Here is a 24859-nt window from a genome sequence, read left to right as displayed (position 1 = left end):
ACCACCTCCTGTTCATAGTAAGAGTGCTATTTTGAGGGCACATTGGCTTTGAATATTACAGGGGGGAATATTTAGTAATACTGCTTCGTCTTTGATCTATGTGATTATTTTTTAATGGAGCATACAGCATTACCTTTTTAGTTTTAGGAATAGTATAATAAAGTATGGCATTAATTTAATATTGCATTGTTATTTGTGAAGATCCTCAAGATGAAAATAAAATTGGAATAGATGGTATACAACAGTTCTGTGATGACCTGGCCCTCGATCCAGCCAGCATTAGTGTGTTGATCATTGCATGGAAGTTCAGAGCAGCAACACAGTGCGAGTTCTCCAAGCAAGAGTTCATGGACGGCATGACAGAATTAGTGTGAGTACATAATTATCAAAGGAAATTAAGGTTCATTACTGTGAGAATTACTATGGAAATGAATTATGGTATGAGTTTTTTAATGTAAACATAAATCTGTCAGCCCACAAACATTGTTATAACAGAAATGGGCTAATCTGCTAATTCCTTCCCATGTTATCCAGTTTTCTGGGTTTGTCAAGTTACCTGTATAGTTAGTACAGCCTATTCCATTTACATTGTACTTATATTAAAATAAATTATTTTAATTGCTAATAAAATTACTAATATTTAACATAATATTGAAATGAGCAAGTTTTAAGGTATTTCATAATGTGAGGCTGCAAATTCTGAATTTATGAACAGCTCTTAGAATTTAAAATTTTAGAAGTTACTAATCACTTTTTGTTCAGTTTATCTTGATATCTGATTGGCTTAAATGACTTGGGATAAATAAATTGAAAAGTTATGGGTAGAGGTTTTACCTATGGCTTCTAGTTGTCTGTATTTAATGAGGCTGCAAAAATACTCAGTCTATGGATAGGTAACAGGCTGTCCTTTGTTTTTAGCGGATGACTATTAAATAATAATAGCTAACATTTGTTGAACATTTTTTTATTTCAGGAACTGTGCTAAGTAAGTACTTCACCTACCTCTTCACAATAACTGTGTATGAGAAGTATTTATATCCCCATTTTAGAGATGAGGAAACTGAGGTACAGAGAACTAGAGTTAGGTAGTATTAAAGTCAGGATTTGAACCCAGGCATTCTGACCTTGAGCCTGAGGTGCACTGTAATCAATCAGGGTCCAGACAAGTCACAAAAATATATCAGTACTTTGAATAGGTTAAATTTAAAATATTGTGTTATGTAAAAGGAGCAAAAGAAAGCTTTGAGGTATAACAGAGGTTGCAGTTGCAAGAAACTGCCACCACCCCTGGAACTGAGGGAAATGAATAAGCAAGGAACCTAGACACTTAAGAGATCCCCACAGGGATCTCAGAGGAGAGGGCATGGCTGCTGCAGAACACAAAGCCTGCGATGCCTGCCTTGTCTGCCACTCTGATGAAGAAAAAACTGGCTAGAGGCCACTTGCTGTGGGGCCATGTGAGCTGCCACCATTGGTAAACACTGCTGGGACCTTCCAGCACGCTGAAACCCTTGCTCTCTGCAGAAAACAGACTGGGATAGGAAAAGTTCCTTTCCTCTTTCAGCCTTTCATTGCCCTCTGTTGGTAGAACCTAACAGTGAGCCAACTGGCAAGAAAAAGAAAATCTCACAATTTATAGTCCACTACAGATAGTCACAATTTAGGGCAAAGAAGAGTGGGTTTAAAGTTGAGAGGTAATAAATTAATAACTGGCCTAGACACTGTGTTCCACAGCCAAAGCTAGCCCCATCCTGAACTTGCAATTTTCTATGCTAAGACAGATGTTATTAAAACGCACTTTTTTTTCTTCTGAAACTGAATTTATGTACAATATGATGAACTTCCAAATCTAAATTTTAATTTACCAATAATGATCTGGGAGGCATTATAAAGAACATAGAAGGAAAATAAAAGCAAAAAGATCAGAAGAAAAAGTGGAGTGATTGCTTTTGTAGACTCTATAAGAAATAGAATATTTCTACCTTAAGGCTGTTATATGGAAAATAAGACTAGAACTTAGACCCTTTCAACCCCTTAGAAGTTGAATGCTTCGCAAAAAATAGAAAAAGCTTACTGTGGATTCTAACTTCAGTTGGAAATAGTAGGGCGCTCAGCAGATACTTATACTTTATATATAACAAAAAGTAACTTTTCAAGAAAAGTGCATTCTCACCGAAGTAAGAAATTATGCTTTCAGTTAGTTTGGAAGCTAGACATGTGATTTGTTACCATCAAAGGAGTATCTACTACAGTTTAAACTGGTGGTGGTTGTTAATTAGTATACATTCTCATCTGTTCACAACAGCTGACTTCTACATTTCAGGTGTGTTAATGGTCCAGTGAGTTATGTAATTAAAAGTAACGGCCCATTTCTTTTAAAAATAGTAATTATTTCTAACATTTAATCACTTCAGACCTTTTCTTCCTCTAACTAAACCCATGCTTGTTTATATAATGTAAAAAGAATGACAGCTGTCTGATTTTTAAAAAGTTCTATGAAATAAAGATAAGCTATCATAGGAATAAGTTAAGTCCTTAATTTATAGTGAAAAAGTTTTATCTTTTATAAACTTAATTTTACAATGTAGATGTGACAGCATAGAAAAACTAAAGGCCCAGATACCCAAGATGGAACAAGAATTGAAAGAACCAGGACGATTTAAGGATTTTTACCAGTTTACTTTTAATTTTGCAAAGAATCCAGGACAAAAAGGATTAGGTAAGAATTTTTAAAAATTATATTTGGTGTTTCAAATACATTCAAATACATTGACAGTGTCACTTTGTTTTGTAATAGAAAGTTATGTGTTTTGAGCAAAAAATATGAAAATCCCAGTTCCTGAAAAGCAGTGAGAAACAGTGAACTTCTGGTTACTCGAAAAATACTGAGCACATTCAGAATAGGGTTGGTTACCCTGGATATCACATGTGAACCACTGATTTTTTTTTTTTTTAAAGAACTGTACAGAAAATAAATACTTGTTAAAATTCCCCTGACATATGTATGTCCATTTGTTTATTTCCCAGAAGATATTATAAGGTCTTAGGATCATAAGTTATTTCACTATGGATCTGTAGAATAGCATTATAGGATTTGTAAATCATAAAATGATTTATTTGGAAACCATAAGAAAGAATTTTAAAAAAGATGATTATCATTCATAATCTTTACCTGAAATAACTACTGTTAACAATTTAGATTAATCTATACTGTATGTAATATCCATACATTTGGGGATGGCAGAGAGAATATGGAACTAAAAGCTACAGTATAATTTACGTTTACCCAGAAAGACTGGACAGTAGCAGATAATATAAAATAACATGTGTGAGGGTTTTAGATAAAAGTGGAAATGAGTAAAAGCTGGAATGATTGGGGCATGCTTCCTGGGAAGATGGGGTGTGACTAAAGGGTTTGCTTTGGCTGGGCAAGGGAAGATAGAAGGTGTTCCAGTGAGAGGGTAGTTATGAATGAGGGTCTGAAACTTGAGAAATAAACTTGACTTTGTGGAAGCCAGAAAATGTTGACTTGATTTTAGTGCTTGTTTGGCGATTAAATTGGTGAAACACATTAAGGCTCAGTCACCACAGGCTTCTTTTTAAAACAGGACATTTGTGGGCAGTGGGGAGGCACTGAAGATTTTGATGATGGCAGTAACTTCCATTTAACACGAGCTTTCAGTTTGCCTGGCAATGTGCTAAGGACTTTACATACACTGCCACATTTAGTGTTTAACAACTTCATGAAGTTATTATTTCATTCAATAATTCACCACTTGCACTGTCCCAAGTACATAATAATAGAGCACTAGCCATTTTTGTTATCCTTACTTTGCAGATAAGGATACTGAGACACGGGTAGGTTAAATAAGTTACCCATTGATTGAAGTGAGTTTGTTTTTTTATTTTGAATATACAGTAGTTGGAGAGGCTATTAGGAGTCTTTTGTACTAATTCTTCTTTATATTTTAGGTTAGAGGGGGGGAAAAGCATTGAGAAAAAGATATGTGGATAGGGATTAGACCGAGGAAGTGATTGAACATTAGTGAGGAAGGGATGAATGTAGAACATTTGTATGGAAGAATTGGCCTAAAGAGTGACCAACCTGAAACTGGTTTATAAAATATCTGTAAAGCAAAATTCTGAACAGTGAAGCCTCAGTTCCAACTGATCCTTCAGTTTAGGTTGGATATTCTTACAGAAAAATTTCTCATTTTGCAGATAAAATAAGCTAGTATACCTAGGGTTGGTTTCTCTATCTTATATCTGTGGCAACCAGTTAACTGGGCTATTTTTTCTAGTCTTCTTTTGCTTACCACATGTAAAAACCAATTAAGGTGTTTAATGTATATGTATATGCTAAGATAATTATTTTTGTTATGTTTAGAAATATAACACATTATTTTGGTAAGATTAAACAAAATGTGAATATCAATGATGATTTAAAGGGGATGAATCTATTTCTTATATCCCTTAGCTCTTACTGGAGTATAAAATAAATAATATTTTTGGGTGAATATGTAGTTTTGATATTGAATCTTAGTTTTTATTATATGATGAAAATAAAGCAAAACTGAACTTTTTTTAGCTATTGGATATATTAATATGATGGTAAATTGGATTTTTAGATTACAGACAAAACTGAGAAAAAGATTATGCAGAAGAATTAAGTTTAAAAATTATGTGTATTCTTTTATCTAGTAGGTATTGAGCTTAAGAAAAATGGTATAGTGTTTTTGTTTTGCAAGATGAAAAGAGTGCTGAAGATTAGTTATACAGCAGTGTGAATGTACCTAACACTACTGAATTGCACACTTAAAAATGTTTAAGATGATACATTTCATGTTATGTATGTTTAACTACAATTTTCAAATTTGTTTTTAAGTTCCTCCAAGCCATAGAATGTACAACAGAGTGAGCCCTAATGTAAAATACGGTATTTAGCTAATAATATACCTATATTGGCTTATCAATTACAAGATGTTAAAAATACTGGAAATGAGGGGAAGGGAGGGAGAGGTTTTGGGGAACTTTCTGTACTTTTCCCGCAATTTTTCCCATAAACTTGAAACTAAAACTAAAATTGTCCTAATTCAAAAAAGAAAACTGTAATAAAAGTAAGTCATAGTTTCTCTTTTTGTTTTGCAATGGTGTTGGTTGTCAGGAAATGTAATGACTTGTTTAGTTGAAGAACTTGATTAAAAAGAAAACAGTTTTCTTGACAGCCTTTCCAAGAGTTTACAGGGCTCATATATTGAAGTGTATTTGGCAGAGAGTAATTAGAAAATCATAGGAGAGGAAGTGAGGTCCAAAACAAATTGGCAAAGAGTAACAGTGACGGCACTGTGGTTTATTCATATACTAGAGGCCTGGTACACCAAATTCATGAACTGGGGGAGGGGGTTGTCCCTCAGCCCAGCCTGTTCCCTCTCACAGTCTGGGACTCCTCGCTCCTTACCACCTGCCTGCTCGCCACTCCGTACCACTCGGCTCTCTGCTCCTTAGTGCTGCTGCAGAGGCAGGAGAGGCTCCCAACACTGCTCTGCACTTGCCAGCTGTGAGCCCTGTGGGAGCACACTGAATACCAGGGGGCAGCTCCTGCATTGAGCATCTGCCCCCTGGTGGTCAGTGTGCATCATAGCAACTGGTTGTTCTGCTGTAACAGTCACTTAGGCTTTTATTATATAGACTAGAGGCCCAGTGCACGAATTCATGCATGGGTGGGATTTGACCGGCCCGCCCCAATTGGGGCTGATTGGGCCAGGCTGGCTAGGGCAAGGAGCTGCGGGCAGTTGGCGGGCCAGCCCTGCCCCTGATTGGGGTAGGGGGGACTGATTAGGGGCAGGGCCACCCGGGGGGAGGGGCTGCAGGTGGTTGGCTGTCCCCACCCCCTGGTTGAACTCCTAGTCGAGGGGACAATTTGTATATTAGCCTTTTATTATATAGGATTATTATATAGGATAGCTGTGCTAGTGATAGTAAGAGCTGGTGTTTCCATTTTTTGTCATTGTCTATAACCTTATTTCTTATAATAGTAGGATGGGGTGCTTCCTTTATCACCAGCTGCTTCAGTCACCTACAATTTCTGATAGTCTTCTGAATCTTAAATTTTTGAAAGGGACTTCATAAGTCCTCTGTTAGATCTAAAGTAGCATCCGTACCTGGTGTTCATTTAGCTTCTACTTTTGAACATAGGGAAAGTGGGCATTTTGTTTTAGGAAGTGGTCCATTCTCTCACAGGATACGCTTATCACACAGTTCTTCCTTACAAGCTAACATCTTTGTCTTTATAACTTCCATCATTGCTCTTATTTGTCCTCAAACACAGAGGAAGTCTAATCTTAAAAGGTCACTATCACCCTTCGCCTTTGTTCCAGGTCAGTATCCTAATTATTTTAACTGTTCATTTGAGGAGACCTTTATTATTCCTGTTACTGTCCCTTGTAGACACATTTTTAGTCTTTCAGTTTCTCTCAGAATAGAGCTCTTGAAGCTGATCATAATACTTCAGACCGAGGCTGTTTAATGTAGAACACCGTGAGTTTGTTATTTCTTGTGGGGCTGATAGTTTATTTGGTCAAAAATGGCATTTGTTCTTTAGCGGCCCTGTCATTTTGAGGACCATCTTGAACTTTAATTAGGCTAAAGTCTGTAGGTTATTTTCTTGTAAACTGTGGTTTTCAGGTAGAATTCTACACCTGTTAAATGATTAAAAAGTTTTTAACATTGTTAAACATTTACTTTAATAATTGATTGTTTTTAAAGTGTATTTTCATCTATAAAATCCTCTTTGGCTCTTGTAACAACCCTTTCTGCTAAGTAAAAAGAAACCTGTTATCCTCTTTTCATGATGAGGAAAATCACGTTAGAGAGGCTGACTTATTAAAGCCCATAACTTTAGAGTTACGTGAGAACTGCGATTCAACCTCAGCTCTGACTCCAATTTTTGCCTTTTTAAAATTACACTATGTTGTGCTAACTGTAGATATTTCTAAGTAAATGAAAACATTTTGAATAGGATTTTTAATCACTATTCTGTCCTCCCTAGTGAGTTGGCAACATTTTGTTTCCTGTAGGGACAGTGTTTGGATCCAATCTTAATTCATTTTCATGTTCATCTGGCACTCAGTTGATCATCTTTTATGAAATCCCACATTGGCCTTTTGATTCTACTTGAAAGAATGACACAGGGATTACCTCTTTGCATTTTTTTAAAAATTATATTTTATTGATTTTTTACAGAGAGGAAGGGAGAGGGATAGAGAGTTAGAAACATCGATGAGAGAGAAACATCGATCAGCTGCCTCCTGCACACCTCCTACTGAGGATGTGCCCGCAACCCAGGTACATACCCTTGACAGGAATCAAACCTGGGACCTTTCAGTCTGCAGGCCGACGCTCCATCCACTGAGCCAAATGGCTAGGGCTCTGTTTGCATTTTTAATTTTACTATAAGGGCTTATCTCTTTTTCTCTGCATTTTCCTTCTATTCTAACTGCTTTTATTTCCTTTTATCTTATTATTGAATTTGTTCTTTTCAATACTGCTTTAGAACCCATAATAATACATTTTTAAAATTATTTTTAAAAAAGTAATAGTAAGGTCATTATTTACCATGCCCCATTTTAAATGTTTTATATGTATTAACTCATTTAATCCTTAACAACAACCTGTGAGAGTACATACAATTATTTTAAACTGAATTAGAGACGTGAATTCAGTTGTCCAAGATCATTATCTAGAGCTAGAGTTGAAATTTAAGAGGCTGAAACTATGTTAAAGCACTTCTCTCTAGTTAGGCCATTCTCTCTGTCACTCAAACATTTCTGTCTAAAGACACTTTTTCTTGTGCTTGTGGCAGTTAACATTTTATCTCTGTTCAACTTAATTTTATCCCTGTTTCAACTCTTAATTTTAACTTCTTTTTGAGTATTCCTTTTTCATTCAACATTTATTGACTGCTTACTCTGAGAGCATGGTGTCAGGAGCATCTTAAGTCTGTCTGTTTGGGTGAGTTTGCAAAGTCTCAAAGATTGAATTACACAGTTTCAAGGACAAAAGAAAAAGAAGTCATCTCTAATATGGAGAGAGATGGAGCACCTTTGAGAGTTAAACTGCTAGTAAGTTCATTTGGCTAGAGATGTAGATCTTATCTGAAGGCAATAGAAAATGAAATCATTGTAAACATTTTTCAATAAATTTTTTTTTAATATATATTTTATTGATTTTTTTACAGAGAGGAAGGGAGAAGGATAGAGAGTTAGAAACATTGATGAGAGAGAAACATCGATCAGCTGCCTCCTGCACACTCCCTACTGGGTGTGTGCCTGCAACCAAGGTACATGCCCTTGACCGGAATCGAACCTGGGACCCTTGAGTCCGCAGGCCAATGCTCTATCCAGTGAGCCAAACTGGTTAGGGCTTCAATAAAAATTTTTGAGCTGTTTTAGGCTTACAGCAAAATTGAGCAGAAAGTATAGAGATTTCCCATATACCCCCTTTCACACATGCTTAGCTTCTCCCATATTAACCCTCCCCCCTGCACCCCCAAGCATTATCACCCAAAGTTCAAGTTTACATTAAGGTTCATTCTTGGTGTTGTACATTTTGTGGGTTTGGACAAATATGTAATGACTTCTTTCACTTAGTAATATTTTTTTTTAAATTAAATCTTTATTGTTCAGATTATTACATTTGTTCCTCTTTTCCCCTCCCATAACTCCCCTCCTCTCAGTTTCCGCCCCACCCTCCGCCCTCACTCCCCACCCACTGTCCTCATCCATAGGTGCACGATTTTTGTCCAGTCTCTTCCCGAATCTCCCACACCCCTTTCCCCCCCAAGAGTAGTCAGTCCATTCCCTTTCTATGTCCCTGATTCTATTATAATCACCAGTTCATTCTGTTTATCAGATTATTTATTCACTTGATTCTTAGATTCACTTGTTGATAGATGCATATTTGTTGTTCATAATTTGTATCTTTACCTTTTTCTTCCTCTTCCTCTTCTTAAAGGATACCTTTCAGCATTTCATATAATCCTGGTTTGGTGGTGATGAACTCCTTTAGCTTTTCCTTATCTGTGAAGCTCTTTATCTGACCTTCAATTCTGAATGATAGCTTTGCTGGATAAAGTAATCTTGGTTGTAGGTTCTTGGTATTCATCACTTTGAATATTTCTTGCCATTCCCTTCTGGCCTGCAAAGTTTCTGTAGAGAAATCAGCTGACAGTCGTATGGGTATTCCCTTGTAGGTAACTGGGTTTCTTTCTCTTGCTGCTTTTAAGATTCTCTCTTTGTCTTTTGCTCTTGGCATTTTAATTATGATGTGTCTTGGTGTGGTCCTCTTTGGATTCCTTTTGTTTGGGGTTCTCCGCGCTTCTTGGACCTTTTAAGTCCATTTCTTTCACCAGGTGGGGGAAGTTTTCTGTCATTATTTCTTCAAATAGGTTTTCAATATCTTGGTCTCTCTCATCTTCTGGCACCCCTATAATTCTGATGTTGGTACGCTTGAAGCTGTCCCAGAGGCTCCTTACACTATCCTCGCATTTTTGGATTCTTTTTTCATTTTGCTTTTCCCGTTGGGTGTTTTTTGCTTCCTCGCATTTCAAATCATTGACTTGATTCTTGCGCTCCTCTGGTCTGCTGTCGGGAGTCTGTATAATATTCGTTATTTCAGTCCGTGTATGCTTAATTTCTAGTTGGTTCCCCAACATAACATCGAGGGTCTCATTAGTTTTCTTGTAGATCTCATTAAGTTTATCGGCGGCTTCTAAACAGTTCTTGAGAGACCTTAACAGTGTGGTTCTGAACTCTATATCTTCCATTGACAATTTTGTCCTGTTTCTTTGTCTCCGCATTTTGTTATGCTTCCTTGGTGCACCCCCTAGTGGTCTTTGTTCGCAGTCTTATAGTTAAACCTTGATTGTTGTAGCTAATCCCAGGGAGGGTTTGACCTCCAGGCCAAGTGGCCTCACTTAGTAATATTAATATGCATTTTCCTCCATGTCCTTTCATGGCTTAATAGCTCATTTTGTGTTAGCACTGAATAATATTCCTTCATCTGGATGTACCACAGTCAATATATCTGTACACCTTCTAAAGGACATCTTGGTTGCCTCCAAGTTTTGGCAGGAATAAAGCTATTGTAAACATCTACGGGCAGGTGTTTGTGTAGACATAAGTTTTCACTTCGTTTGGATAGCTACCACAGAGTGTGATTGCTGGATCTTATGGTAAGCATATATTTAGTTCTATAAGAAACTGCCAAACTGTCTTCCAAAGTGGCTGTACCATTTTGCATTCCCATCAGCAATGAATGAGAGTTCCTGTTTCTCCAAACCTTCGCCAGCATTTGGTGTTGTCAGTGTTTGGGAGTTTGGCCATTCCAAAAGGTGTGTAGTGGTATCTTGTTGTTTTAATCATTGAAGAATTTAACATGGAAGTGACACCAAATTAATGTGCCTGAAAGCTTCATTTGAAAGCACTGTTGATCCTTTAAAAGGAGTAAGGGCAGAACTAGAGGGAGAGACTGGTTATGAAGCTGTTGCAGTGATTTAGCTAGACATGAAGATGACCCTAGGATAGGCCTTGCCAGTGGAGATGGAGAAGTTAGAATGAGAGAGCTTCAATTGGAAGTATGTGATGAAGAAGAGAGGGGTTTCCCTACATTTCTCAACACACTTTAGGGATTTTTGGAAACGTGGGGGATGTCTGTTGGGTGTCCTAATGACTGAGGGTTTCTGCTGACATTAGGGGATGCTAAATGTCCTGCAGTACATAGGACAGTTCCTCAGAATGAGACATTTCACTGAGAAACACTGTAGGGTGATGCTATTTATTAAGAGAAATGGAATAGCAGGTCTGTAGAGGTGAGATAATGAATTCAGTCTGAGCCCTATTGAATTTGAGTTTTTTTGTGGCTACCCGTTTGAAGATGTCCTTAGCCAGTGGTCCTCAACCTTCCTAATGCCGCGACCCTTTAATACAGTTCCTCATGTTGTGGTGACCCCCAACCGTAAAATTATTTTCATTGCTACTTCATAACTGTAATTTTGCTACTGTTATGAATCGTAATGTAAATATCTGATATGCTATATGTGTTTTCCGATGGTCGTGACCCACAGGTTGAGAACTGCTGCTTAGGCAATTAGATATATGAATCTAGAAAAATAGAGATACAAGTTTCAGATTTAGGAGTTGTTAGTGTGAAAAAAGGTAAAGGTTTGAAAAATCTGAGGGAAGTAGAAATGGTTATTGCTGACATAAAGTGTTACAGAACACCGACATTTAATGGATGAATGGATGAAGAGGAGCCTGTAAAAAGGAGTAAGAAGGCTAGAGAGGACAGAGGAAAGTCAGTAAGGTACTACTATTAAAGCTGAAAGAAGTTCCATCTAGGAGGTGTGCTCTGTTCTGTCAAATATTGCAGAAGGCGAGGTAAATTAAGGACATAAAAGTGTTTACTTGGGAACCAAAAGGGTGTGGTAACCCTCCAGAGATCACTTTTAGTGGAGTGAGTTGCAGAGGTAGAGACTGGTTTATACAATTAAATAGTGTGTGGGAGGTGAGGAAATGGGGTAATGAATGTAGATGACAAAAAGTTCTCTTTTACAACCTGAACTTTCAAACATCAGACATGTACACTCCTATTCTTGTCAGAGTCTTAGGTTAGGTATTAGCTGACAAATGGGCATTTATAGGTGTCTCATGTTTTGCAGTTATTTGAATATTTCATTGTTTCTCATTCTTATTTTGTTAAAATTAGTTAAAAAGAAAAAATGTAACACTAATGAGCTTAGTTCTTATACACTTAATGCATTTGAAGTGCAGAGGAAAATTATTAAGCATACTAATAACAGCAGATCTTGTTCTGCTTGCTAATAACAGTAGTTTTACTTTTAACTGCACTTAAAGCTTGACAGTTGGTTGATAAAGAAAAGGACAAAATGAAAGAACCTGGAAGGAATTTTGGGTATAGAGCTTTACAGACTACAAAGATTAAAAAGAAATTGTGATAGGAATTGGTGGTGTCATATTTCTAGTTCTCTTAAAACATGGGGACTTGAGCTTGACTTTCAGACATATTTTAGGAACACATTACGTATAACAGTAGAAGATTATCTGTGAAGGGAAGGAGAAGAGCATAGCTAGTAAGGTAATGAAAGACCCAAGAAATACTTTTTAAACATAGCTGATAACCTGAGGGGGAAAGCCAGAAGAAGGCAAAGTTGAAGATGTAGGAAGGGAGGAAAATTAATCAAAAGACAATAGACAAGATTCCTTGAAGAGGCAGGGTGGTACTGGATCCAGAATAGTGGTGCTAAGGGCTTATCTTTGGATAGGAGGAAAATACCTCCATTGAGTTTAAAGGAAGGTAAGTACATTTGCACGTGGGACCATAGGAAGTGGCATTCATTCAGCAGTTTCTCAGTAATTGCTGTGTGTTTCAGTCTGCCAGTTTGCGTATATGTAGTCCCTGTTCTTGAAGTGGTTGTGAGAGCCTATGAAGATGGGACTTTTTTTTTTTCTCCTTATGGCCTTTTTATATTTTCCTTTAAGGTAGGATGTGAGTCTTTTTGGAGTCCTTCCTAGTCTCTCATGATTCCCCAGATTATCAAGAGTGTTTTGGAGATAATATCTAAAAGGACTTTTAACACATTGCACACCAGTAGTTTTATTGCTAGCTTTACCCAGTGGCCAGATAAGTTTCTATTGAACGAATACAAAAAACATTTTACAAAATATCATACTTTAAAAAGATATTAGCTTGTAAGAACATGTAATAAATAACTTCAAAATGCAATGGGTGTTTAATTTTAAGGCATGCCTTTAACATTTATGTAAAACACGAGAATGCTCGTGATCTGCCCGCATTGTGTTAAGTTACTTAGGATGTAATTTTTCCTGAGCTGGAGATGTAAATTTACTCATTAAAGCTTGGTACTTTAACTGCTTTAGTTCCTTGAAAGAAATGATGGGTCTTTCTCTCTGTCATATGACAGGAATAGGTCTTTGTCATGTGGCAGTATTGCTTCTTTACCCTTTTCTGCTACAATCATAATTAAATGGGCATTATATAATTTCATCAAATTTTTAAAACAAATCTCAGTTTATTTTAATTTTTAAATAAAAATGAATAGTCTCCTCAAGGACAGGATCAGAGAGCTAACATCTTGGAAAATTGGTTAGGATTGTATATAGAAATTCTTTGCATTACAACTGTAGGTGTATGTCAGTGGTTCTCAACTAGGGGCAATTTTATCTCTCAGGGGACCTTTGACAATGTCTAGAGACATCTTTGGTGGTCACCACCAAGGATAGGATGGAGCTGATACTGTCATCTGGTGGTTAGAGACCAGGGATGCTGCTATTGCTACAATGCATGGGGCATCCCTCCACAACAAAAAATTATCTGGCTCAAAACGTCAAAAGTGCTGAGGTTGGGAAATACTGGTATGCATTAACATTTGAGTACTGATGAACTAGTCAAGCATGCTTATTACATTATCTAATTGAAACTTCAGATACACCCTTTGAGGTAAGTGGTATTCTTCTTGCCCCCATGGACTGTCCATTGGTGCCCAGGATACAAACCTTGGGCTTATTTCTTTCAGGGAATTTTAATATGTTAGTATTCAGAGCACAAGGGTTAGTGTTTTCTTTTAGGTGTTTTTTTTTTTTTTTTAAGTCTCTTTGGTCTCACCTGTTTTTTTGTTTTTAAGGACAAATATTCATGGCATTTGACATAATTTATTTTTAATATTACAGATCTAGAAATGGCCATTGCCTACTGGAATTTAGTGCTTAATGGAAGATTTAAATTCTTAGACTTATGGAATAAATTTTTGTTGGTAAGTTCATGTTTTCTGCAGTTTCTTGTTTTCTCTAAAATTTTGTTTTGTTTGAAAATAAATATTTTAAAGCATGATTGACTCTTATCAGAGCATGTAATGAACATAGAATGAGACATTTGATTAGTAAAATTTCTATACACAAATTGGTTTGCATTCTTGTATTTAGTATCATCTGGACTTAAAAAAAACAACTCTTTTTAGTGATTTGGATTCTTTTTAAATAGGAACATCATAAACGATCCATACCAAAAGATACTTGGAATCTTCTTCTAGACTTCAGTACAATGATTGCAGATGACATGTCTAATTATGATGAGGAAGGTAATAAAAAGTTTTGCCCTTCCAGTTTTTTGTTTTTACCTGCCTTCTTTTATCATATACTTTTGAACTTCTTGTCTAGTTCTGTTTTTCTTGGAGTTGGATTTCTCTATTCTGAGCTTTTATTTGTGCTCTTCTAAATGTATGGAATGCCTTCATTTCTTTATCAATCTATAGTTTCTTTAAATACCAACTCAGTAGTCATGTCTTCCAGAAAGGCATGAGTAATTTTCATTCATGTTTAGAGATTTTCAGTTTATTTTAGGAAACCTGTTCTCTTAGGAAAGTAATTTTATACTTATATGTATATCTTTTATTATTATGTGTTTGTCTTATCTCTGAACTTGGAATATTAAACTCCTTAAGTTTAGTGACTTTGTCTAATTTGAAATGTACTTCAGCTGCCTACTATAGTACTATTGGCATTCAATAAATATTCACTGATTAAATGCTTTTCTGTTATTTCTTCATGTAAAGATGATGATGCTACCATCTACCTGTTTATCTAGAAGTGGCAGTGATTTACATTGACTTCTACATACATACCGAGTCCCCCCTTGAAAATTAGCTGGATCTGTTTTTGAGATTGTTGAACAGACAGAGGTGTTCTTTGAGAAATCTCCAGTGACCTTGGCCTCCTTGAAAGTGTCTTGGAGCCATTCATACAATCTAACCAGAGATGGTCTTACTTTATTCTCTCTTTTCATAATAATTTATAGTCTTCACTAAAAAGTAAGAAAAGCCTAATTTTGCATATGAATGATAATTGTGCTGCTAGGCTTTACAGGAAACTGAAAACTTTCTGATTTAGAGGTTGGCATGTGAATGTATAGAGGCGTGCAGTTTAAAATTTTTTAGTATTTATCATGAAAAGGATAGATTTGGATACTTGCTGTTAATTTTCTTAAGATTTTTTTGTAAGATTTCCAAAAAATGCCTGAAAATTTGTTTCCTCTTACCCTCTATGCTTTCAGCACTGGCAGCATGCCAGTATATTATGGTCATTCCTTAGGTTGCCAATTTTGACCAAATTACTGCAGTGGCCTGACTTCAGTGGCTTTCAGAAAACCATATTATTATTATTATTTAAAAAATATTTTTATTGATTTTAGGAAGGAAGAAAGGGTGAAGGGGAGAGAGAGAGATAGATGAGAGGAAATCATTGATCGGCTGCCTCCTGCATGCCCCACACTGGGGATGGAGCCTGAAACCTGGGCATGTTCCCTGACCAGGAATTGAACCATGACCTGGTTCATAGGTCGACACTCAACCACTGAGCCACTCTGGCCAGGCAAACCATATTATTGATAGATTACCAGAAGAGTTATTTTTATCACTCAAAAAATGATCAAGTGTTAGAATAATAGAGCAGAGAGAATACAAGAAAACTTTAGGTAGAAACTCTATAAAGCTTGAATTTTGAAAGTCCTATCAATGGGAATATGTATAATGATACTTTATTATGTGGAAGGTAGTTAAAATATAAAGGAACCTATTAAAATGTTAGTCTTATTCCTGCTTTTCTTTCTTTCCTTCCTCCCATATATTTTTCCCCCTAGGAGCATGGCCTGTTCTTATTGATGACTTTGTGGAATTTGCACGCCCTCAAATTGCTGGGACAAAAAGTACAACAGTGTAGCACTAAAGGAACCTTCTAGAATGTACATAGTCTGTACAATAAATACAACGGAAAATTGCACAGTCAATTTCTGCTGGCTGGACTGAACTGAAGATCAATCCTCCTAATTCAGACTGAGGGTTGAGACAAAACTTTAAGGATACATCTTGGACCATATCGTATTTCATTCTTCTAATGGTGGTTTGGGCTTGTCTTCTAGTCTGGGCCGCTCTAACCATTTATAATTCTACATTGTGGATTTCATCTTATATCTGTGGACCATCCTAGTTTATTCTCCCATAAGTCTTAGAAGCTTTATGGTGATTATTTTGAGGTTTCCATTCTTGCATAAAGCACAATGCTGTCTTCATCAGAAAACAGTTTGGCATAAGAATTAAACATGAACATCACAAACAATTTATAAAAACTTCTTAAATATATGCTTTGGGCTAGTTGCAAAGACTATGCTAATAGCACTTCCAATGAGAGTGATATATTTAAGTGTACCAGATCTGGAATGGTGTTTTGGTTTAGGGGATTTTTTTTTTCCTGGAAAATCACATGTATTGTTGATGTGAGTAGAGAATCTGATGAAAAAAATGTCAAAATAACCAACGTGAAAATTTTTTAGGATAACTTCTTGTGCCTACCTGAAAAATTTATTGTGTTTCAGACCCTCGATTTCAAAAGGTCCCACAGACCTACTCTACTTATCTTACCCATGTTTATATATAGCTGTCCTACAGGGAGCTTTTATTTAGAAAATGTCTGCATAATGTTAGATTCTACTGTCTACATTCTGCAGCACATAATTGGATTTCATTATGATTTTGAAATGCTTATATGCCTTTTGAATAAGTTAAACTATTTAATTTGTTTTGAATGTTTTAGATTGCTACACAATACAATATTCTAAATTTAGGCATGAGGGTTTATTTTATTTTTTTAGCACACCATGGAACAAAAATGAAATTTTCTTAATTTATAAGAAGATAGTAGGAATTAAATTTTGAAAATGGTTGTGAATGAGCCATGACGTTCAATCCTCATAGGTACTGCTTTTTCAGACAAATAGTCCATTTTTGATGACCTTATTTTGTTGAAACTGCTTTAACTGCTAATCACTGTGGTTGCCAAATACTTCAGGAGCAAAGATTTTCAAGCAAGCATGCACTTGATGCAAAATACCAATCTGGCTTCTATTTTTGTAAATTATTCAGTCTTTTTACTGTTTTTGTTTCACTCAAATTTGATGTTTTCACATCAAAGCAGAATTCTATCTTGTATGTATTATATTTATTACAAGATCTATGAACTGCTTTTATGCTGAAAATGCTGATTTTCCTGTTAACTTCCTAACACATGAAGGAGGATTTACTGCTTTTTAAAAGATTTCTGTAAGGTAGGTTAAAAAATGTAAAACTTCAAATGTTGGATGCCTATGGACTTTAACAGGAATAGGTTTTGCTTGTTGTATCCATGCACTCTCTAAGATCTAAGGTTGAAATTATCAAAGGAATGTACTTCAGATTAGCAGTACGTTTTAGATGTGGAAATGATTTTAAGAACAATGACATATTAAGACCACTTTTTATTTACATAATTTTGAAGTTGACTAGGAAGGTTTCCCACAGATCTTATATTAATTATTAATATTCCAATCATATTCTTCCAAAAGAAAAATTTGAAAATTTCTATTCAGGTTACTGGAATTGGTTATTTGGGAAAAAAAAAAAAAAAAGGAAGAAAAAAGAAGAATCCTGCTGCTTCCCTTTCAAGTATTTCCTGATTTCATATTTGTAAATATAAAGAGGAACTTCAATTATGAAAAAATTTAAAAGATATATGTATTATTTTGTTTCCTGTCTTGAAGATTTTGAGTTATGGTATTGTTTTCAGATAGATTAATTCTAGTATGCGGTGTCTTGAAATGAGATCCCATTCGTTTTTTCCCCCCTGTTATAAATTGTTTTTCATAAAAGTCTGATATTGGTTCATGGCCTAGTGCCTTGGGGTTTTACAGACTTTTCCTTTTAATTGTAAGACCTTTTCAACAAAATAGTATTTGTCATCAGTTTGGTACTAAACATTTATAATTACTGTGTAATTATAAACAAAAATACATAATCTTTGAATATAATTATGTAGCATAAAAGTTAAGGTTGTTCACTCTATGATGGCATCTTAGAATTAAACAATATTATTCCTAGGGCTGAAAAGAGAAGACTGATTTAATGTGGTATGATCACTCTGAGGATAAATGTCTGGTTACAGGGAATATTCTGTACTAAAAATGCTTACACGTATGGTTGTGTGTGTGAGTGCATGCATGTGAGTGCATGTCTGTGAGAAAGAGGTTGAAAGACGCACGCACGCATGCACTTGAATTGCTTTAATTCATTAGTGTTTCCATTTTCATTCTGGTAAACTCCCCATGCTGATTCTTTGTTTTAAACTGAGCCACAGGTACAGTTTCCTCTTTGCCAAATGTCAAAACAGGTACACATTTTAAAATATAATGCTTTTAAAATACTAAAGTGTATAAAATTAGAAGTGCCCACATATAAAAATACTTGAGATCAAGTTTATCTTCAGTGACTATCACCGGCATATCTCTGTAAGTTCAACTGTGTTCCTTACAATCCCTGTCATATTACAACAGAGGCAATAAAAGCTTCAGTGAAATTGCCATGCCTAAATCTTTTCACACATTATTTCAGTGTAATATTTTTAAAGACTAAAATATACCTGAAACTTATCCAGGAAGAATAATTTCCCTGGAAAGAGCATTGTAATGGCAAGTTTTAGGGAGAAAAGACATGCCAAGTCTTGTTTACTACATTTAAAATGTTTACAGCTATACTGGGCTGCTTTTATGTAATTAACAGTACTGTAGTTGTGTAATATGGCATTGTAAGTATGTGTTCTTCATTAGACTTTTTAAAAAAAGTTTTAATGAGAGAAAGTAAACTTAATAAAATACATGGGAAATCTTTTATATAATATCCTTACTGGGGAATTCTTATTTAAGCAAGGTATACTATTTTTTTCCTCAGAAAGACATAAGTGAATGAAGTGTTCTATTTTTTATTTGATGATAAGAAGTTTGAGTAGTTGTAGCTAGTTTAATGTGCACTTTGCTTAGATTTTTTAAAAACATGTTACTATTAAGACTACGTATTGTAAACCTTCTGTAACTTTTACTTATGAATGACAGAAGAAAGTTAAACCTAATGAAATAATTTTGGAATAAAAAAAAAAGAAAGTGGTGCTGGGGAAATTTATTATAGTTCACAAAGTATGCCTTTGTAAACCTGAATCAACTTTTAGCAAGAATTAATTTATGTAGTTCTAAATGTTAATTTGTGTATATTTAACAGAAAATACTTACTTGGCACCTCAGCAGTTTTCTTTAAATGTTTATACTTTTAACAATATGATTTATATTGAATACATAGATGTTTTGATAAGATTTTATCAAATTTGGTAATGTAATGCAAAAATGTTTTTAAAATGTGAACTATTTAACATATATCTCAATAACTGAGGACACAATATCTGGATTGTGATTTCTACATAATGTGATAATTAGGGTTCAAATTATGGCTCACCATTTAATTGATTATAAACAAGTATATTTCTGAACTCTTTACTTGCCTCCATTTTTACAACCATATAGCAATAATTTCTATTTTTATTTTATACAAATGTGAAGTTCTTTATTACAAAACCTTTACCTTTGATTTCTGAGGGGAAGGGGTTTATATTTGACAGTTTAGATAAATTTGAAAATTCGTAATAGTACACCCTCCTTTCCCAGGTTTACCCTTACTATTTGTTGCCATTTTGGTTGAATACTTGGCTTGATTTGTATCTGATTCTGGAGGCAGATAATGCTGCTGTTTGTTTTTCTAATCTCAATACAGTTACATAAATGGTTTTACCAGAGCATTCTTGCCATCCTTTTTTCTTAATGGCCTGTTGGATAATTGGCATTTCCTGCTGACCAGCTAATTTATATGACAACTTTCCACTGGGCTCAATGTTTTGTGTTAATGTGGCTTTTGACTTTTTTTTTTTTAATGTCATGAGGAGGGAAATTCTGATAAAAGATGCACAGCGTTTGTTGTAGTAGATGTAATTCCTGAAAGCAATGTCTTTATTTATGGAATTTTAAAGGCATATTATTTTGTAAGTCATTATAATTATCTATTTTTAAAATTGAGATTATAAAACGTGTATTTTAATTTATACATCCAAGTTTTTCTTACGAGTTTTGCTTAAGTATGTTTTATTTGTTTATTTGTGCTGTGCAGAAATCAATGTTGCTTGTCCTAGAACATTGGTTTTTAAGCCATACCTTAAGGCTGCTGTATTTCTTGAGGTTGGGCTATAGCAAGCAGGCTGGCTCTTCTTCCACTTCATCTATAGCTTTTTACTTTCATCCTTGTAGAACTTGGCATTGCATATGAGATTTTTTGGGGGGGAGGGGAAAGTGTTTGGTTAAATTTTTTTTAATGGCTGGCTTAGAGGGAAATCCTCTTCGACAGGTTTTTCAGTGGACTGGAAAGAGATGGAATCAAACTGAAATTAAAGCTGGCCTGGTCATAGAAGACAGCACTTCTCTGAAAAGAAGAATCAGATCATTTTAAAGCAAAAAATAATTTGAACCGAAATAATGAAAAGAAAGCTTGATTTAAAATAATAAAAAAATTTGAAACTTACCAGAGGCAGCATGTGAGTAGCTTAATGACCAAATTTTTTTAAAAAAGGATAATGCTCATTTTATATTTAAATATATATATATATTAAAATTTTATTTCAGATTATGAAATATTCTAAGAAAATTGGTATCTAATGGAAAACTTGGGCACTAACAAATGGATTTTTCACTAAAAGGAATACTGTAGGGCATAAGGTTAGGAGAAAACAAAGTGGCTAAGAGAAAAGGCTAATGTAAGCTGTAGACTGATTTGTTAACATTACACATAGCTAAAAGTCATATTTTGCTCAGTAAGGTTTAGAGATGTGTGTACTTGGAATCCTTTAAAAATAGCATGTTTTGTTTTTAAACAAATGCTAGTAATATTCTTAATCCTGATTATATATTCATTGTACTGAAGATACAATGGCTGTCAGCCAGAGCTTTAAAATAGTCATTCCTAAGAGTTTGTTGTACTGTACTTTAAAAATACAGCTTTATTGAAGTATAATTTATATGCCATAAAATTCACCCCCTATAAGTATATGATTTAATTACAAATTTATAGACTGTACAATCATCATCACAAACTAGTGTTAGAACATTTCCATCAGCCATAAAAGTTCCCCTCATGCTCCTTTGCAGTTAATTACTGCTACTAGCTCCAGCCCTAGGCGTCCACACTGATCTGTTTTTATAAATATTCCCTGTCTAGAAACTATATAAAAATGAAATTAATACAATTTGATGTCTTTTGTATCTGGCTTCTTTAAGTTGGTATATTTTTGAAGTTCATCCGTGCTGTAGTATGTACCTGTACTTAGTTCCTTTATATAGGGTTCCACTGTATGGATAGTCTACATTTTGTTTATCCATTCACCAGTTGATGGACGTTGGATTGTTCACATTTTTGTTATGAATGGTATGAATGTTTATGTACATGTCTTTGTGTGGACGTATGTTTTCATTTCTCTTAGGTAGATTCCTAGGAATGTAATTGTTATATTGGTTGGAAAATTTATGTTTAACTTTCTAAAAACTATCCAACTCTCTTCCATGTGTCTATTGGATGTGCAATTTGGGTGAGTATGAGGTGGCCTGGGAGATTGCTATAAAATTATAATAGACATGTATTTACCTGAAGGTAGTATTTTTTGTAGCCAGTGGGGGTGGGGGGGCGGGGGGGTAATACTCTTCCAGTGGCAGTTCTGGTCCTGTAGTGAACTCTGGTGAGATGAACTGCGTAGGTGAGGAGTGGTGCTGATGGCTGGTGCTTTGTGCTATTGTGTGTATCATGGTTGGTTGATACAGGTACTTAGCCTGTGACTGGTGGTATTACCTACACATTGACAAAGAACTGCATGGATATGTCACACCCTCATTAAGTTTCCCAGAGCTCTTGCTCTGAGATGACTGGGAATTCTTAATAAAAATGTAGTTGGTAGTATTTTGTTGCTGCCAGCTTCCTGTGTTCTTACACACAGTGGACATTGCAATAATGCTTTATAACTTTTAAATGGAAAATTTCAGACATACACAAAAGTAGAATGGTATAATGAACCTACTTCAACATGATCAGTTCATGGCTAGTCTTGATTTATCTGCATGCCATCCATCTTCCCAATTGGATTTATTTTGAAGTAAGTCTTAGCAATTGCTATGTATGTCTAAAAGACTCTTACATAAACCATAATACCATCAGTGTTAACATGTTCTTAGTAATTATCTAGTTAGTATTTAAGTTGGCTCTTTTCCTCCAGTTCAAGTTAGGAGTCAAAGACAGTCCATACATTGCATGTATCTCTAATCTTTTAACCTATGGGTCCCCTACTTCCCACTCCTTGGTTTGGAATTCATTTGTTTGAAAAAGCAGTGGTTGCTTTTTAAATTTTAAAATATGCAATTTATATTTAAGGTGACATTTGATATCCCTAAAAATGTATTTCAGAAAATGCTTTCACAATTAATGAAGTATAGTATAAAAAGCTGTGGTAATTATATCAACAAATATACCACTAATTAAAAAGTATAATGGGACTTATATCCAGAATATTTAAAGAGCTTTTAACAATAAAAAACAATTCAATTTACAAATGAACAAAGGATTTGAAAGACATTTCTCAAAAAATGATACAAATGTCCAATAAGCATATGAAAAGATTCTCAACATAATTAGTAATTAGAGAAATGCAAATCAAAACTACAATGAAATATCATTTCATACCCATTGGGATTGCTTTAATAAAAGAAGATAAGTATTGAGGATGTCGACAAATTGGAACATTGGTGGGACTGTAAACTGGTGCTGCTGCGTTGGAACAGTTTGGCTATTCTCAAAACGTTAAAATTAGCATATGACCTAGCAATTCCAGTCTTGACAATCCTATATGATAAAAGGCTAATATGCAAATTGTCCCTTTGACCAGGGGGCAGGGCCAGCCAGCCAACTTGCCCACGGCCCCTCCCCCCAGCTGGCCCTCCCCCCAATTGGCCCCCCCCCCACCCGTGCACAAATTCGTGCACCGGGCCTCTAGTATAAGGGAATTGAAAATACATATTCATACTTCAGATCCTGTTAAACACCATTCTATTTTGTGTCTGAGTTTAACTATTTTAGATATATAAATGGAATTATACTGTATTTGTCTTTGTGATTGCCTTATTTCACTTAGTATGATGTCCTCAAGTTTCACTCATGTAGTAGCATGTGACAGGATATAGTCATTGTATGTGTATACCAGGGGTGGGCAAACTTTTTGACTCTAGGGCCACAATGGGTTCTTAAACTGGACCGGAGGGCCGGAACAAAAGCATGGATGGAGTGTTTGTGTGAGCTAATATAAATTCAAAGTAAACATCCTATCTAATAAAAGAGAAAAATGGTAATTGGCGTACGACGATACCCTTTTCATTGGCTAATCAGGGCTATATGCAAATTAACTGCCAACTAAGATTGGCAGTTAACTGCCAACAAGTTGGCGGTTAATTTGCATATGTAGGCACAATGCAGGGAGGCGAACGGGAAAGCAGGAAGAAGCCCCCTGCCACTGACAGTGATCGGAAACCCAGGGGGGAGCTAAGAGCTGGGGGGCAGGGCAAAGGCGGCCCTGGGGCCGCCTTTGCCCTGCCCCCCAGCCATGATCAGAGAATCAGGCGCCTTTTCCACCCTGGCCAGTGATAGCAGGAAGTAGGGGTGGAGCCAGCGATGGGAGCTGGGCACGGTCGAAGCTGGCAGTCCTGGGAGCTAGGGGTCCCTTGCCTGGGCCTAAAGCGAAGCCCACGATCGTGGGGCCGCTGCAGCTGCGGGTCCCTGCTGCCCGGGCCGGACGCCTAGGCCAGAGGTGTTAGGCCTGGGCAGGGGCGGAGCCTGCAACTGCGGGGAGCTGGGGATCCCCTGCCCAGGCCTGACACCTCTGCCAGTGGCCTCAGGCCTGGTCAAGGGGTGGATCCGGTGATTGGTGATCGGAGGGTGATGAAGGTCAACTCCTCTGGCCGAGGCATCAGGCCTGGGCGGGGGGCGGAGCCGGGGATTGGGGGGATATGATGGTCCCCTTGCCTGGGCTTGAAGCCTGGGTCAGAGGCGTCAGGCTTGGGTGGGGGGTGGAGCAAGCGATCAGAGGGAGATGGGGGTCCCCTGCCCAGGCATGATTCCTGGGCAGAGGCCTCAGGCCTGGGTGGGGGCCAGAGCCAGTGATCAGGGGGAGATGGGGGTCCCCTGTCCAAGCCTGACACCTCTGGCGGAGGCGTCAGGCCTGGGCAAGGGGCCGATCCTGCGATTGGAGGGTGATGGGGGTCAACGCCTGAGGGCTCCCAGTATGTGAGAGGGGGCAGGCTGGGCTGAGGGACACTCCGCCCCCCCACACACACACACACCCAGTGCACGAATTTCGTGCACCGGGCCCCTAGTCATTACATAAAAGGGTATGGTCTTTTTTTTCAATAGTTTTATTCATTTCAAACGGGCCGGATCCGGCCCGCGGGCTGTAGTTTGCCCACGGCTGGTGTATACCATATTTTATCCATTGATCTGTCAGTGGACATTTGGCTATTGTGAATAGTGTTGCTATAAATTTAAGTGGGCATATATCTCTTGAGACCAGACCTTTTAGTTCTTTTGTATATGCATCTAGAATTGGAATTGCTTGATCATATAGTAGTACTATTTTTAATTTTTTGAGGAACTGGCATACAGTTTTCCATAGCAGTTGCATCATTTTATAGTCCTACCCACAGTACACAAGGGTTCTAATTTCTCCACATCCTCACCAACAATTATTTTGTTTTGTCTTTTTTCTTTTGATACTAACCATCCTAATGGGTATACTGTGATATCTCATTGTGATTTTGATTTGCATTTTTCTGATTAGAA

At 36.4% G+C, this 24859-nt stretch overlaps 1 protein-coding gene across 4 annotated transcripts in view; it reads left to right on the top strand.

The window, feature by feature from the left end:
• DCUN1D1 (defective in cullin neddylation 1 domain containing 1) overlaps positions 1-20512 on the top strand; it is a 34573-nt gene extending 14061 nt beyond the window's left edge. For 2 of the 4 annotated variants that reach the window (XM_059687131.1, XM_059687133.1), the window contains 5 exons: positions 202-370; positions 2589-2719; positions 13767-13849; positions 14077-14173; positions 15730-18477. In XM_059687131.1, coding sequence (XP_059543114.1) covers positions 202-370; positions 2589-2719; positions 13767-13849; positions 14077-14173; positions 15730-15809 — 560 coding nt within the window. In that variant the 3' untranslated portion in view covers positions 15810-18477. Of the gene's footprint in view, positions 1-201; positions 371-2588; positions 2720-10308; positions 10440-13766; positions 13850-14076; positions 14174-15729; positions 18478-20338 lie in introns of those variants that run through there. The other 2 variants (XM_059687132.1, XM_059687134.1) reach the window with 2 other exon arrangements.
• Positions 20513-24859: the final 4347 nt, after the last annotated feature.

This window comes from Myotis daubentonii, chromosome 3 (assembly GCF_963259705.1).
Source record: "Myotis daubentonii chromosome 3, mMyoDau2.1, whole genome shotgun sequence".
Classification (NCBI taxonomy): Eukaryota; Metazoa; Chordata; class Mammalia; order Chiroptera; family Vespertilionidae; genus Myotis; species Myotis daubentonii.
The sequence above is the reverse complement of the archived record's forward strand: the minus strand, read 5'-3'. Positions and strand labels throughout refer to the sequence as shown.